At 60.9% G+C, this 16,883-nt stretch overlaps 1 protein-coding gene across 14 annotated transcripts in view; it reads left to right on the forward strand.

The window, feature by feature from the left end:
- Window positions 1-16,883, forward strand: part of FBRSL1 (fibrosin like 1) — a 93,008-nt gene that overhangs the window by 40,041 nt on the left and 36,084 nt on the right. For all 14 annotated transcript variants that reach the window (XM_054528463.2, XM_054528461.2, XM_054528464.2 and 11 more), the window contains one exon: window positions 16,851-16,880. In XM_054528463.2, the coding sequence (XP_054384438.1) occupies window positions 16,851-16,880 (30 nt within the window). The remainder of the gene's footprint in view (window positions 1-16,850; window positions 16,881-16,883) is intronic.

The raw sequence follows: 16,883 nt of genomic DNA on the forward strand, positions 1-16,883 counted from the left end.
CTCCATGGGCAGGAGGAGGACTGCGGCCCCCGCATAGGTGCCAGACTGTGAGTGTCGGTGACATCTCCGAGTGCTGGGCAGGGCTCCTGCCGGCTCACTGTGGGTCAGGGGGAGGGCCGGGTCTTAAGCTCTGGAAGGTGGGTTCTGCCCCCTGTTGCTGGTGAGGTGTGCACGTGGCCACCTCCTGTGTCCACCCCAGCTGGTCTGAGGCCCCCAGGGCACCTGGGTCTCTCTGCCCTGAGCCACTGGGTGCCCTTCTGCTTTTGGGTCTCCACTCATTATTCAAGCCTTCTCTCCAGAGCACTCTGTGTTTCCTGAGAAAGCCCGTCATTAACTTGCCAGCTGCTTGCAGCTTAACCCCCACAGCCGAGGCACACAAGTGACAGATGGCGGGGTGGGGGGTGGGGTTGGGGGTGGGGGGAGGGGCTGGCCTGCTGCACTGGGGATGGGGTTCCCCTCCAAGCCACAGGAGCCCGGGAGGACCCTGAGGGCTGCAGAGGATCCTGTGTGTGTGCACTGGGCCCCAGTGCACACAGACCTGTGTTTCAGACCCTGGTGTGTACAGATGGGCCCTGCCGTGTGCAGGTGTGCGCCCGGGGCTTTGGTCCAGTGTGGCCCTCAGTTGCCCATGCTGTCAGCCCTGGGGGCCCCTTGTGTCCAGTGTGTGGGGGGGGTGCAGGTGAGAGCCCAGGCTCCAGGCAGACAGCAGGGAGGCGCCCGGCCTCCTCGGAAGTGCTCTTCCCCAGCACTGAAGACTGGAGGCAGGTGGAGGCCAGACCACCCCAGGGGTGGAGGACCAAGAACTGGGCCCATGGGACGCATGGCCAGGAGCAGGACAGGACCCAGGAGCAGGCGAGGGGCCCAGGCGAGGGTCTGGATTGTGCTGAAGCCTGGGACCCACTAGTGGGGATTCGAGACTTCCCTGAGGCCCTCAGACTCCTGGGGTGCTCCCTAGGCTGAGGCTGCTGTGCGTGTGTGGGCGTGTGTGTGCATGTGCATGTGTGTGTGTGTGTGTGCGTGTGTGCATGTGCGTGTGGGCAGGTCTGTGCCTGTCCTGTGTGCAGCTCGCGTCCACAGTATCCCCGTGTGGTGGGCTGCATGGGGCTGTGCGTTGCCTTGTCGAACAGTGTCACGGGTTCCTCTCTGGGCCTCTGTGTGTGCGTGTGTGTGTGTGTGGGCATCCACGTGTGTGTGACCTGTGTTTGTGTGTTTGCATGCTGTGCGTGTGGCATTGTGTGTTGTGCACATGGCGTTGCGTGTTATGCACTTGGTGTTGTGTGTTGTGCATGTGGCATTGCGTGTTGTGCACGTGGCGTTGTGTGTTGTGCACATGGCATTGTGTGTCGTGCACGTGTGCACCCCTTGCCACCTGCCTATCTGTGACTGGGGCCTCCGGCCTAATGAGGAGCCACAGCCAGGCCAGCAGCCTCCCGTGTTGCTGAGCGGCACGGGCATTTGTCACCTGGTCTGGTTTTATGAACCGTCCTTAAAGTGGTGTAATTTTGTCCACATTGGTAGCCAGCAAAGCCCCAGCTATTGCTCATCCTCAGCAGCTTCTGCCCCGAGTGTGTGGTTTGGCCTTCTCAGCCACCATCAGTGCTGTAAGGTAGAGTTGCTTCCACCCAAGGATGTGGTGACTGACTCCAGCGTGGCAGGGGACTAGTGGATCGATTAGACAGAATGAGGATCCACAAGAGCTTGCTGGGGTTGGAGCCATTCCTGCCGGCACAGGACCCTGGCTCGCCCTCCCACACCCGTGCACAGAATGTTCTGGAAGGGCCTTTGGCCAGCAGGGGCCAGAGTGAGGGGCCGGGTGAGCTGCAGGGTGGTGGCAGCCCATGGTGAGGCCCAGGCCTCAGGGACCCATCTCACCCTGCACGCGGCATTTAGTTACCAGATCATCCCGTTCTCCGGACAGGGTCACAGGCCCAGAGAGGCCAACGGGGCCACCCACCTCAGTGACTGGGAGCTGAGACCCTCAGACCTCCCTCACCACTCGGCCACACCCACCCAGGATTCTCCTCCATGTGGCTGCCCAGCCCCTTGTGCCCGTCAAGAAGAGCCACCTGCATGGCTATGCCCACACGCCCTCCTCTGCCCCCAGTAGTGCCCAGTTGGCCGCAGCCCCCCGCCAGGCCCTTCCCGTCCCCACTGGCGAGGCCCTCCATCAGGGTCACAGATGCCCACCCTGCACAAACTGAGGTGTGGAGAAATCCGTCCCCTTGCCTCCCCTCCAGCCCGTGTGTGCTGAATGTGTCCATGGCCAGGCATGCACGTGGGGAGAAAGATGGGAAAGACCCGGGTAAGGGAAGCCAAGGAGTTGCTGTCCCAGGCGGGGTGTTAAGCGCAGCGCAGGAGGGTGGGGGGGCGGCCAGGCCGGCCGAAGCAGGCACAGATTTGAACAGAGGGGCCAGTGAGAGGCCCTGAGGCCCCTGAGGAAGGAGCCCACCCCGCGTGCTTGGGGGCATGCCTGGGACAGGGAGGCTGGAGGTGGGTGGGAGGGGCAGAGACCCAGCCAGGTGGGACACTGCAGATGCCCACCAGCCGCTGGGGTCCCACTGCCCTCGCTCTGTGCCAGGGCCCGATACAGGCACTGTCTTTACAAGGCAGGTTTATGACACTCATTACAGGGCTCCTTGGGCCTCTTCTGAGCAGCCATAATTTGTACAGAAGCAATAAAAACCCATCAGCCTCTCCCTGGAGTCAGAGAGCCACAGTCTCCTCCCTACCCAGCCTCTCCCTGGAGTCAGAGAGCCGCAGTCTCCTCGCGACCCAGCCTCTCCCTGGAGTCAGAGAGCCGCAGTCTCCTCCCGACCCAGCCTCTCCCTGGAGTCAGAGAGCTGCAGTCTCCTCCCAACCTCTGAGCATAGGAGGGTCTTTCAGGCTGGCTGCTGTGTGGGGACCGTAGGAGTGGGGGCTGAGCCATGTCTTCGCCTCGTGGTGGCCACAGCCTGTGCCCATTTGCCCACCCATTTGTCCATCTGCACCCACCCACATCCATGCACTTACCCACCACCTGTCCCCCATCTGCCACCCATCTGTCTGTCCATGCCACGGTGATCATGTGCCTGAGGGCAGTGGCCTCAGCACAGCCTGACTCTGGGCTGGGCTCCATGCCGGGCACTGGGGTGTGAGGAGCACGTCACACAGGGTCTCTGCCCCCAGGGAGCTGCCATTCCAGAGGGGAGAGGAGCCAGTCGGTAAAGAGAGCAGCAGCTGCCAGGTCGGAAGGAAGGTGGGCCGGGGTCGGGGCAGCATCTCAGAAGGGGCAGGCCAGGGCGTCTGGGTAGGGGCAAGCCTGTGTGTGCAGGACCTGAGGCGGGCGGGTGCCGCTGTGGGAGAGAACAGGGAGGGGTGCAGGGGAGCTGGGCCATAGAGGATGGGAGGCTGTGCAGATAGTGCCACTATCCCCCACCACCCCAGGCTAAGTGACAAAGGGGCTGACCCACCCAGTGCTGAGAGGGGCAGGGTCCAGGCTGGGTTTATTCCAGCAGCCCAGGCACCACCACTCAGCCCTGGGAGGTCAGCACGGGGGCAGCAGGGACTTGGGGTCCTGGGAGGTGGCCGTCCTGCTGTCTGCCTCCACTCAGCATGGGGGCAGCAGGGACTTGGGGTCCTGGGAGGTGGCCGTCCTGCCGTCTGCCTCCACTCAGCACGGGGGCAGCAGGGACTTGGGGTCCTGGGAGGTGGCTGTCCTGCCGTCTGCCTCCACTCCAGGTCTGGCCTCTGTGGGCTGCAGAGGGTGGGACGCTACCTGCGTTGTCAGGCCCCAGGTGAAGGGAGTGTCTGCGTGTGAGAACACCATCTCCATGGCATTTAGATCATCTGACTCCTCCGCCTATGGTATTTGATTGCAAACAGGTGACGTCCATGAAGAGACCTCGCCTCTGTCTGCAGATGCGGAAGCCGAGGCCCAGGCGTCAGCTGCACCTGTCGCACCCTCTGCCAGGGCGGGGTCCAGATGGGGCCAATGGATTTGGTCCCCTCCCTGTCCACCCTTTTCTCCTCGCCACCTCCCTGCCCCGCATGTGCCCACACAGGGCTCAATCCCCGAGGCGGGCACACGCTCTTTTATCTCCCGTTTTGTGGGTCAGAATTGAGCAAGGTTCAGCCTGGGTGGCTCCTCCATGCTGCACTGTGCTCACTGGGGTCTCCTGGGGACGGTGGCTGGTGGCTGGGCTGGGTGGAGGGTTCAGGGTGGCTTTGCTGACGTGCCTGGCTTCTGGGCCTCGGTGGCTCGAGGCCCAGGCAGCTGTGGCCAGCCCTCCCAGAGCCTCAGCCAGGCTGGCAGCACCATTCCAGCACATTCTGCAGGTCAGAGACTCCCAGCCCAGCCCAGGTCCCAGGGGAGGGGTTGGACCCCCGCCCTAGAGGAGCCTCATGAGTGCCGCCTTTCACCCCACCCACGGCTCCCTGCAGCACTCCCAGGTACGGGGGCCACAGCCATCCACCAGGCAGGACAGCCCCACAGGACAGGGAGATGCCTGACCGAGGAGGGCGGCACAGGCAGTGAAGGTGGCGGCGCACAGCCCTGCTGGAGAGGGCCAGGCCGGAGTCTGGGGTGCCCATCAAGCTGAAATCCAACTATGGGAACAGGCCGGGCTGCTGTGACACGGGGGTTAGGAATTAATGTTAACACTGTTTCTGGTTAAGACTTTTTGTGTTGATAAATAATTCATGAGGCAGTTAGCACTTTGAGCCTGACAACACGAGAATATATTAATACGGTCGGCTCCAAGAAAGGTCAGCCACGTGCTCGGGGCCAGGGGGCCATCTTTTATTCATTCCCTGACACAGGCTCATTAATTCTTCCAGCCCAGCCAGGGCTGTGCTGGGAGGGACACTAATGAGAAAAAGGAGAGTGGATTTGAGATCCACACGCCATCCGCTGCGGGGATGTAGAGGGCGAGATGGAAGGAAACCCTGGTGAGGCCTCTGAGGCGGGATGGGGGCTGCAGCCTGGCCCCCTGACAGTGCTGGTTGGGTGTGAAGAGGTGAGTGGAGCTGATCTGCAGGTGTGTGGGGCACTGGCTGCCAGATCCCAGCTCTCCCAGAGATGAGGAACAGGAGCAAATGCAGCCAGTATCAGAGAGCAGGAGGTGCCTGGGGAAGTGAGGCTGAGGCTATGGGTGCCCCAAGCACACTAGGTCCAGGGGGTGCAGGAACCCCCAGAGAAGCCGCTGAGCAGAGACCCAGAGGGGAGGCTCGTGGGGCCAGGGGTTAGGAGTCCTGTGTGTGTGCACATGTGTACATGACAGTGTGAGTGCACGTGTGTCCATGATGGCGTGAGTGCACGTGTGTCCATGATGGTGTGCGTGAGTGCACGTGTGTCCATGATGGTGTGTGTGAGTGCACGTGTGTCCATGATGGTGTGCGTGAGTGCACGTGTGTCTATGATGTGAGTGAACGTGTGTCCATGATGGTGTGCGTGAGTGCACGTGTGTCCATGATGGTGTGCGTGAGTGCACGTGTGTCCATGATGGTGTGTGTGAGTGCACGTGTGTCCATGATGGTGTGCGTGAGTGCACGTGTGTCTATGATGTGAGTGAACGTGTGTCCATGATGGTGTGCGTGAGTGCACGTGTGTCCATGATGGTGTGTGTGAGTGCACGTGTGTCTATGATGTGAGTGAACGTGTGTCCATGATGGTGTGCGTGAGTGCACGTGTGTCCATGATGGCGTGAGTGCACGTGTGTCCATGATGGTGTGCGTGAGTGCATGTGTGTCTATGTGAGTGAACGTGTGTCCATGATGGTGTGAGTGCACGTGTGTCCATGATGGTGTGTGTGAGTGCATGTGTGTCCATGATGGTGTGTGAGTACACGTGTATGTGATGGTGTGTGTGCATGTGTACATGACTGTGTGAATGCACGTGTACATGAAGGTGTGTCGTGTACGTGATGGTGTGAGTGCATGTGTATGTGGTGTGTGCTATGTGTACATGACAGTGTGTGTGCCATGTGTACATGATAGTGTGTTCTGTGTGTACATGGTGTGTGTGTGAGTGCACGTGTACATGACAGTGTGTGTGAGTGCACGTGTAAAACGGTGTGAGTACACGTGTACATGACCTCGTGCCATGTGTACATGATGGTGTGTGACTGCATGTGTACATGACGGGGTGTGTGTGAGTACACGTGTACGTGATGGTGTGAGTGCATGTGTATGTGGTGTGTGCTATGTGTACATGACAGTGTGTGTGCCATGTGTACATGATGGTGTATGTGAGTGCACGTGTGTATGTGAAAGTGTATTATGTGTATGTGTGTATGTATAACTGCACGTGCATGCATGACTGCGTGTGAGTGTACGTGTGTACATAAAAATGTATGTGGCTGTGCACATGTGTGTACGTAACGGTGTCTTTGCATGCACGTATATATGCTCATGTTGTGCACATGCCTGTGTGGTAATGATCACGGTGAGGCCAGGGGCTCTGGTGGCACTCGGGGGTCTTCAGGCTGGCATGGGGTGGGGTAGAGTGGAAGCGGCTGGTGGCCAGCTCTTGTCACCAGGAACCCCCTTGCTGTGTGGAGACAGCTGGAGGGCCAGAGCACAGGGGCCCCAGGTGGCCACGCTTGACAGGATGTGAGGGCAGAGGGTTAGGGATGTGCTGTATGGCTGCCCTGTCGTGTGGTGGGTGCCCTCTGCTGTGGGTGTGAAGCCCACGGAGTGTGTGGCCAGGGACATGTACTTAATAGGAAGAAGTGGCACTCGGGTGTAGAATGGAAAGCTGTTCAGAGTGAGACGGTTCCTGTCCAGTGTGTGAGTCGGGCCGAGCCCGGAGGTGGCTGAGGTGGGTGCTTTCCCCACCCACGTCCCATGGCATCACAGCACAAATGCCGGTCCAGCCTGTCCAGTGTGTAGGTTGGGCCAAGCCCGGAGGCAGCTGTGGTGGGTCCTCCCCGGCCCATGTCCCAGGGTGTCGCAGTGCAAATGCCAGTCCAGATGTTCCTATTTGTGGCAGTCGTGACTTGAGAAAATTAAAGGTGATTTTGTGCATTTTAGAGCATTTAGGCCCAAGGCTCAGGTGGTGCTAAGCAGGTTTCTAATTCTGCACATCTGACAGAATGTTCTGGAATTGTATTGGGGCTTGGCAGTGCTCCCTTGAGGACTGGCCCCCAGCACCTAGTGCCCCAATCTTTGTGACAGTTGGGAGCCCCCACGAGGACAGTTTTGTCCCGTCCAACCACAGCGTGGGGCAACAGGCAGTGCAGACTTCGGAGCCCAGGCTGCCCACGCGTGTGCCTGCCATGTCTCCAGCTAAGTGGATCCCATGGATCCTCGGGAACAGGATCCATGTTCTCAACAGACAAGACCATGGATAGCAAATAAGCAGCTGATCGGAGATCATCGCTGGGTGGGATCAGGGTCCTGAGCAGGAGCTGGCTGCACTCGTGTGCAGGCGCAGGGGCCACCACTGCATGGCGAGCTCAGGGGAGGGGCCGCAGAGCCCTGAGTGCCAGGAGGAGCCAGACTGGCTGGGACTCGAAGAAGAGCGTTGCGGGAACGGGCTCACCCAGATCCCTGGTCAGGGTGAGCTTGGGTGTGGCTGGACTGAGGCCCTGTGACCCAGGGGCCGGTTCCTGGGGCCAGGCCTGGGAGGGAGTTAGTTTGATTTATAGGAGGTCCTGAGACGGAAGGGGCCTGGGAGGGTGTGTTCTCCAGCTGCTTCTCCTCCTAACCAGGGCTCCAGCCCCATATTCTCGCCGACGCAGGGCTTGCCAGGCCTGCTCCCTTGGCAGCTCTCAGGGAAAGTTCAGAAATGCATCAGGAGATCCTGGGGCCAGAGGCAGGGGTGCCAGCCCTGCAGCCCCACCGCTCCCCTTTGCCATCCCCAGCTGTCTCTTCATGGGCCTGGACTGGAGGTCAAGGGCTGCCTGAGTCCTGCAAGGCCCAAGGCAAGCGTGGGCTGTGCCGGGTGCACTGAGTGGGGGCCTCCAGTGGGCGCCGCAGAGCCCAGAGCTTTCCCTGGCAGTGATGGCCACGGAGCCGCCACGTGGCACAGCCTCTCCTGAGGGCTTGAGCCCCCACCGGGAGGCACCCTTGCAGGCGGGCGCACAGCCCATGGGGCCTCGGCGCTGTCGGGAGGGTGCACAGGCAAGTCCAGCTCCGGCGTGTCTGCTCCAGGGCCTCACTCACCTGCAGCTCCTGGAGGCTGTGGCTGTTGGCTGCAGTGACTTGATTGCTTGTTAATTGCTCATTAATTGGGTAATTAGCGCTTTGTTGTGCTTTGAAGCCTAAACACTCATAAAAACTGAATTTGCTGAGTAAGCAAACATAGCATTTTTCAGGACCCGCCACCTGGTTATCTTGTGTAACCAGGTGCAAAGGTGCCTCCACCTCCCAGGACAGCGAGAGGAAGGTGGGCCTCAGTGTGGCGGGGCCCTGACCAGAGGGTGAGCGTGGCCTCCAGGGCTTCTGCCACAGATTCTAGAGCCTGGATTCAGGATTCAGAACCCACCCAGCCACCCCCAGGCTGTGCCCTGGTGGGCTCTCATGCACTCGGTCCTCAGTTTCCCCATCCGGCAGCAGGTGGGTCCGTGGCGACTTGCAAGTGAGCCCAGTGTGAACCGCATCCCCACACACTGCTCGGCCCCCACCCCTCGGGCTCCATGGCAGCTCTTTCCGGGCACCCGCTCTCCCAGTCTCCAGAGAAGAAAGGCCTGGGGAGCAGGCGTCCCAGTCTCCAGAGAAGAAAGGCCTGGGGAGCGGGCGTCCCCGTCTCCAGAGAAGAAAGGCCTGGGGAGCGGGCGTCCCAGTCTCCAGAGAAGAAAGGCCTGGGGAGCGGGCGGGGAGTGTCTATGCTAGGATCAGGGTCAGAGAGGGAGGAGCTGGCTGTCAGGTGGGCCAGGAAGCCTCAGCCCCATGCCCCGGCCCTCCAGCCCGATGCCCACCCAGTCCTGCCCTCCAGCCCTGTGTCCTGGCCCACCCAGTCCTGCCCTCCAGCCCTGTGTCCTGGCCCACCCAGTCCTGCCCTCCAGCCCCATGTCCACCCAGTCCAGTCTCCCAGCCCCGTGCCCCACCCACCCAGTCCTGCCCTCCAGCCCTGTGTCCTGGCCCACCCAGTCCTGCCCTCCAGCCCTGTGTCCTGGCCCACCCAGTCCTGCCCTCCAGCCCCATGCCCACGCAGTCCAGTCTCCCAGCCCCGTCCTGCCCCCCAGCCCTCTCAGTTGATCCCAGGTCCCTCCCGCCAGGTGCTGACTCCCCTCGGCCTTGGGCCCCATTCCCTGTGGGTCACCCTGAGAGTGCGCCCAGCTGGTCCCGGCCGCCTACCCACCCTGGCCCCAACCGCCTACCCACCCTGGTCCCTGGCACACCTCCATCTGGCGTGGTGCAGCAGCAGAGCCCAGCCCCACACTGTCTCCTGCACCCAACCCTGCCAGAATGGAGGCCAGACATCCCCTCAGTGGGCTCCACACACCCCCTGACCCGCCCACCACACACTGTCCCTGCCAGCCATCCCGTGGGCTTCCGAGCCGCCTGTGGTGTGTGTGACGCCTGCTCTGGGCTGACCACATCAGCACCTGGAACCAGACTCCAGGGCAAGCCCACTGCTCACTGCACCTGCGTTGCCCAGGGGGACCCCTCCCCGATGTCAGGAGGACTCCCAGCCCCACACCTATGGCCCCACAAGCCCAGATCCCCAGATCCCCAGCTCTGAGTCCTGGGCTCAGCTCCAGGCCCTTGCTGAGTAGCCATGCAGCTGAACAAAGTTCTTTCCCTCTGAACCTCTACTTTCTCTCCTATGAAATGGGCTGATACTGCTGTGACACTGGGGGCACAGCCTCCCACCACACCCCTACCCCAAGGCACGTCAGGTGCAAATCCACTCAGTAGGCCCCACCCATCCATTCTATGCCAGTACTGTGGATGGCCAAAGGCGCCTCACCCTCAAGTGCCAGAGTTGGGCCCTGCAGCTCCAGCATCCGCACCCGTAACCCCCTGCCCACGAGGGGCCAGCAGCCCCGCCGGAGGTCACGCACCCCCACCCCCACCCCGGGGACAGCTGCCCGGCTGCGTGGGGTGAGTACACAAGTGGCTCCCACCTGGCTGTGCCCCACCAGGCAGCTCAGTTCTGCCCATGGAGGGGAAGGGAAGTGGAGCCTGGGCTGAGCCCACATGGTGGAGGGGTGCGGATTAACAGGACTGAGGCGGCCAAAAGGGGCTGAGAATGACCTTTCCAATCGTGAGACATTTCACACAGTGTGAAGCTCAACTTGAAACCTCCCCAGCTGCTCTCAGCCCTGGGGGCTGCCGGTGCCACGCCAGCCCCTGCCCCTTATTTCAGCCAAATCGCTTGATTGGAATGCATTGCATATGCCGCCCCAGCATGCAGCCCAAATGAAGGTGGGCCCCTTGGCCCTGCCATCTGGGAAGATGGGGTCCCACAGGGCAGGGCATGGGCCCACAGCCACTCATGCTCCTGCCCCATCCCTTCCAGAGCTGCTCCCCCCACCGCCCCGAACCATCCAGGGAGCTGGAGTTTCTGGGCTGCAGGTTCAGACAGAATAGGTGAAGCAGCCAAGCTGCCATCTGCCCCACGAGGGCCCAGCACAGGTGGCACAGGTGGCCCTTTTCCCCACTCAGTGGCACGTGGCTCCGTGGCAGTTCCTGAGGCGCCCACGTGCCACATACATTGGGACACATGGCAGGACACTGAGGGCAGAAGCCACCAAGGGCAGGATGACCAGATGGCACAGGGAGGGGCCAGGAACTTGCACACGCAGGACGCGCCACGGCACACGTGCACACAGCAGATGCTCCTCGTATCCCCGGGCACCTGGGTGGGCACGCGCGGCTCAACAGGGCCCCACGGAGGACACATGTGCACACTCGGACCACACGCGCTCAGCCAGGGTGGGGCTTCCGCACTGGTGTTCCCAGCAGCTCGGCCTCTCACCCAACACCCAGGCCAGGCCTTTCCACTCCGTCCTGCCCACGCCTTGCCACTGTTAGAGGTACCTCGGGTTGGTGCAGGCGCCCGTGTTGTTGGGGCATTTTTTCTGCTGGTGAGGAGGGGTCAGGGCCCCCTGCCCCAGGTAGTCCTGCTCGGGAACCTTCATGCAGTGCCTCAGGGCAGAAATCTGGCCCTCACTGGCCCTGCCTCAGCCCCTCTCCCAGCCACCGGGCCCAGACGGCTCTCCTGGATGGGAAGCTGGGGAGGTGGAAGCAGAGGCTGGCAGTGTTTCCAGCACCCTCCCCCACTGCTGGGCCTAGACCCTCCCCAGGACAGCCCCTTGGCCCCTCTGTCTCCTGTCTCCTCCCCACCCTGCCTGGTCGGGGCCAGACACTGAGGAACCCCTGGGAGCGGCGACCTCAGTGTAGGGTCCTTGCTTATGAATTTTTCATGCCTTTGTTTGAGCAGTGGGATCAGGCGGCCCCTGAGCACACCGAAGCCGTAATTAACGCTTGCGCTGGGAAGGGGAGGCATGCGTCCCTTGCTGCTTAATAGCCGTGCTGCTTATTTGTGTCTCCCCATGGGTGGGGCTGACAGGCAGCCCCAACCCCAGCCTGTAGCCACCCAGGGTCTGGAAGGGGTGCAGGGAGGCCTGGGTGATGGGGGCCAAGCCCCCTCCAGGCTCTTTGGGTAGCAAGGGTGCACTGCCAGCTGGCAGGGCCTATGCCTGGCTGTGGGGTGGGCTCAGATGCCTCTGAGGATGAGGGAAGGGGGAGGGGTTGGTGGCAGTGGTGGTGACAGTGACAGTGACAGTGAAGATGACACTGATGGCAGCTCCCATTTATGAAGCCTGGCCGCCAGCGGCTGCTGTCCTGAGCCTGCCATGCACGTTGCCTCCTCTGACTCAGAAGCCCCATGAAGGTGCCACTGTCTCTGCAGATGAGGAAACTGAGGCTCAGAGAAACGAAGAGACCTTTGCCATGGTGTCCGGTGTCCACGAAACAGTGGGGCCAGGACCCGCCCCCAGACCGGGCTCCGTGAAGCAGTGGGGCCAGGACCAGCCCAGACCGGGCTCCGAGAAGCAGTGGGGCCAGGACCCGCCCAGACTGGGCTCCAGGGTGCATGTTAACTCTGGGCTATGCCCAGCATTTGACACCCCAGGGCCGGGGCCCAGAAGCTGGGGGAGGTGTTGGGAACCCACAGGGAGCTGTCACGTGGGGATGCAGTTGCCTGTTCTCAGCAGGAAGCAGCCATCGGTGCTCATGAGAAGTCTCCAGGTGCTCAAATGTTGGCAGCCAATTTAAAAAAAATAAATCAGGCCAAACCAAGCCCATGTGCCCCCTGCCCAGCTTGTGGCTCTAAAAGCCGTGTCTCAAGGCCGTTGTCCACCCATGGGTGAGGGTCTGGGAAGGCCACTAATGGAGCCTGGAGGTGCTAGGCATCCCCACCACACAGCCACCTCTGTGAAAACAGTGACACGCAGTGGCTCCTGGGGTGGCCGGGGAACCCACTCTCACGGAGGACGAAACAGGTGCCTGTGCTTCCGAGCCCCACCGCGGCTCTCACACCCAGCCCGGGATGAAGGTGGGGCAGATAGAGCTTCCCAGGGCCTGGGGGAGCTGAGCTGTGGGCTTGGGGTGGGGAGCCCTGGCTCACACCTGGCCTCTGACTTGCGCTGCTGAGTGGTCTGGAACTCCTGTCAGGTGCCTCCCTCTGGCCACCCCACACCTTAGGCATGAGGGCTGGGGCCCTGGGAAGGAGGAAGGAACAGAGCCCAGTGGTTCGGGGCCAGAGCCTGCCCCCACGGCCACTGGCCGGAATCACCCGGCTACTACTCCCCACCCCAGGCACCCAGGTTTAAGTGGTCTAGGGCCCCCAAGCCTCAGTGCAGCTTAAAACCAGACTGACTGAGGGCATGGGTGGAGAGAACAAGCACTGAGAAGTGGTCATGAGGGCCATTATTGGATGGTGAGGCCGGACAGACTCAGAGGGGCCTTGTAGGCTGGCAGACCATGGTACAGGAAGCTGCTGCCTGCTGGCTGCCATTGGAGCTCAGGACAAGCAGAGAAGGAGAGACTTGATGTCAGGGTCTCCTCGTGGCTGCAGGAAGGCTCACCTTTCCAGCCTTGGCCATCAGGGTCATAGACAAGCGTGAGCACTGCCACGGCTCAGAGACTCTAAAACTCCTAGACCAGGACTTCACCTACGCCAGGGGAAATGGCATCTTCTCGTTCTTGGCTTTGTGGGCAGACGATGATGGTGATGATGGTGGTGAGGATGAGGGTGAGGATGATGACCTGATGGTAATGACAGTGATGGTGGTGAAGATAACTGATGGTAGTGCTGTTGAGGAGGATGGTGATCTGAGGACGATGATACTGATGATAATGGCGGTAGTAATGAGGATGGTGATGGTGGTGGTGGTGTGAGGGTGGTGATGACAATGATGGTGATGGTTGTGACAATGGTGATAGTGGTTATGGTGGTGGTGATGGCGATGGTTAGGATGATGGTGATGGTGGCAGTGGTGAGGATGATGGTGAAAATGGTGGTGAGGATGAGGGTGATGGTGATGAGGATGGTGATGAGGGTGATGGTGATGGTGATGAGGATGGTGATGAGGGTGATGGTGATGAGGATGGTGATGAGGATGGTGATGAGGGTGATGGTGATGAGGGTGATGGTGATGAGGATGGTGATGAGGATGGTGATGAGGGTGATGGTGATGAGGGTGATGGTGATGAGGATGGTGATGAGGGTGATGGTGATGAGGATGGTGATGAGGATGGTGATGAGGGTGATGGTGATGAGGATGGTGATGAGGGTGATGGTGATGAGGGTGATGGTGATGAGGGTGATGGTGATGAGGATGGTGATGAGGGTGATGGTGATGAGGATGGTGATGAGGGTGATGGTGATGAGGGTGATGGTGATGAGGGTGATGGTGATGAGGATGGTGATGAGGATGGTGATGAGGGTGATGGTGATGAGGATGGTGATGAGGATGGTGATGAGGGTGATGGTGATGAGGGTGATGGTGATGAGGGTGATGGTGATGAGGATGGTGATGAGGGTGATGGTGATGAGGATGGTGATGGTGGTGATGAGGATGGTGATGGTAGTGATGATACTATCATATGTGTATAGTGTACTGACTATATATCGAGCACTGCCTTAGTGCTTTGCACATACTCACTTATTTAAGCCACACAATAACCCTATGAGCTGTAAGGGACAACCCTGTAAGTTGTTCCTATTTACAGAAGCATAAACCGAGACACAGAGAGCTCAGGGCCTCGCCCAGCGTGGGGCCGTGCAGTACACAGCGGGCGTCTTCTTTGGAGCCTGAGTCTTGGCCTCCTGACCATGCCTAGCATGTCCCTTCGGGGCCTGGGGTGTGTACTCTGCTCCCAGGCATTCCTGCCTATCCCAAACCACACCAGGGTGACGTTCCCTGAGCCCCCGAGCCCAGCCCCGGCCCCGTGAAAGGTCGCCTCACTCGAGCAGCTCCCGAGAGGTGGATGTGTCTCTCCTTTTCTCCTCACCCTGATTAATTGCCTCATTCAATGCCGACTCCACTGCAGTTAAACATTAATTCAGTAGGACTTAATAACACAAATTCATTCACGCCCCTGCCTGTGCCTGGCTGACAATGCCGTGCTGTTTGGTTAATTAGAGGATCCATGTAGCGTTCTCTCGTGCGCTTGCTGGAAAGCACCCCTCAGTGTCTCTTTGCTGTTGGATACATTAAACCCTCGCCTGTGCGGTCAGCCTGGCTGGGTCCAGCCACAGACCTGAAACCCACGGGGAGATCTGTAACCAGGTCCGGCCTTGTGGGAGCTCCTGGCTCTGGCCCATGGGTCTCAGGGCCAACCCAGGCTCAAGCAGGGATCTGGGTGTGGGGACAAGAGCAGAGGCTGGACTGGGCAGGTGGCCCCCAGGCCACAGGTGCACCCATGTGGCCCCAAGTGTCAGGCTGCTCTCGAGGCCTGATTGGCCAGAACCCTGACAGTCTGGTGGGATTGCAGTTTCCAAGTCAAAGGCTCTGCAGCGCAAATTCAGCAGGGAGAGGCCTTACTGGGGGTCCCCAGAAATCCCACTGTGAGGCCAGAAGGGCACCTGACTCCCCCACAGGCCTCCGGATGCTAGTGGGGCTGCCTCCTGTCCCACCTCCAGGGCGCACTCCCTCTCTGCCTTCCCCAGGCTCCCCGTGTGCAGAGGGCACCCTTGGCACAGTCTCAGCTCCTGCTTTGCCATCTTCCGGCCCTGCTGGTCCCCTCAGCCCTGGCGTGTTCTGGCATGCTCCTGCGCTCCCCTGCCCCACATCCTGGTCTTTGCTTCCTTTGCTTCTGGCTGAGCCTGGGCAGTTCCATTTCATACTTTCCTCACCAAACACCAAGGCCCGCCCATATCACAGCAGGGGAGATGCAGGCCTCAAGGGACCCAGGGCCGCCAGCAAAGCTGGTCTGCATGTGGGGGTCCTGTGGCCCAGCCCTTGGTGAGCTCTGCACCTGCGGCCTCCGGGGCGGGGTGGGCCTGATTCTGACTTGGAGCCCTCAGTGCTTGTGTGGTGGGCCCGGCTGGGCGGGTGCAGGTGGGACTGAGGCCCTTCTCTACCTCTCACCCTAAAGGCCAGACCAGGGGGGACCCTAGGAGAGGGCTGGGTCATGGCTAAAAGGCCAGACCAGGGAGGACCCTAGGAGAGGGCTTGGCCACGACTGTGCAGCCAGAAGAGGCTCACACCTTCCTCCTCTGTGTGGGAAAGGACACCCACCCTGGGGGTCTTGGCCCAGCCCACCAGGGCAGCACACAGCCGGGACAGACAGCCTGGGGGAGCCTGTCAGCCTCAGGAGACCCCCCCACAGGCCCACCCCAGCTGCCCAGCTTCCCCAGGGGTCCCAGCTGGGGTCCCACCAGTAGGAGCCACCTGGAGTGTGACTCGTCATGCGCTGGGAGCAGCACGTTCTGGCTGCAGAGTGTCTGCTAAAGCACATTTCACACCGTACCGTGAACTCCGTCACTGAACACTCCGCAGCTGCGGCTGGACGTGGAGGGTGGCCGTGCGTTCGGTTCCCTGCATTAACCCAGTGGGCTCAACACAGGAGGGCGCCGCCCACACGTCCGGCTGGCACTCACCACCCTCCATGCACTGGGGGGGTTTATTCTTCCGCCAGGTCATTCATTCGACATGAATGCCTCATAATTGCAGTTGCCAGGAAGAGATTTTTCCCCTTTTGATTGTTTTGGGGGACATTGCAGTCAGTGTGTTCTTCTCAAAGCTCTGCTTACTGAAAATGGAAAACGGATTTGTTTTCGGGATTATCACACCCCCACCCTAACCAGCCAAGCTGACAAATGGCGCTGGCATCGAGTGTCTAACCCTGAGCAGTCATGGCCCTCTGTGCGCTGCCAGCCCCTCCTCTGCCCCCGGCTGTCCTAACCCCAGGGGCTCCCAGGCTCTGCCCACCATGAGGAGCTGGGGTGCCTGGATCTCCCAGCCCATGTGGTGCCATCGATCCCCTCGGGGGTTCACTGGGGACAGTGGGGCTATCCTGGGCCGGAGGCTGCCCTCCTTCCTGGTGTGAGGAAGGCTCTGGCTGGCCCAGGATGGGGGTCTTCATGGCCACCCTGCTCTGAGGGTCTGGCCAGTGAGGGCTCCTCTCGGGCTGCAGGGCCAGTCTTTTCCCCACCGCTGACAAGTCGGCCTGGCTGTGCCCCTTTGTCCATCCCACCCGGGGGGGCTGTGATCCAGGTCTGTCTGGTGCAGCACTGGGCCCTGGCCCAGGTTCCTCCTAACCGCCCCGACCACCTGGGCCTGCTGGCACCTCCCTCTCCCGGCAGCAGCCAGGGCCGCCCCACCCGTGTCCCTGCAGCGTGGCTGCCGCCGTGCCCCGGGGGGTGACACTGGTTGGTGGGGCCCCGACTCACTTCTGTCTCTCTGTCCCTGCAGTGTGACAGCGAGAGCGGCCCGGACGACAAGGTA

The sequence above is a fragment of the Pongo abelii genome, chromosome 10 (genome assembly GCF_028885655.2).
Source record: "Pongo abelii isolate AG06213 chromosome 10, NHGRI_mPonAbe1-v2.0_pri, whole genome shotgun sequence".
Taxonomy (NCBI): domain Eukaryota; kingdom Metazoa; phylum Chordata; class Mammalia; order Primates; family Hominidae; genus Pongo; species Pongo abelii.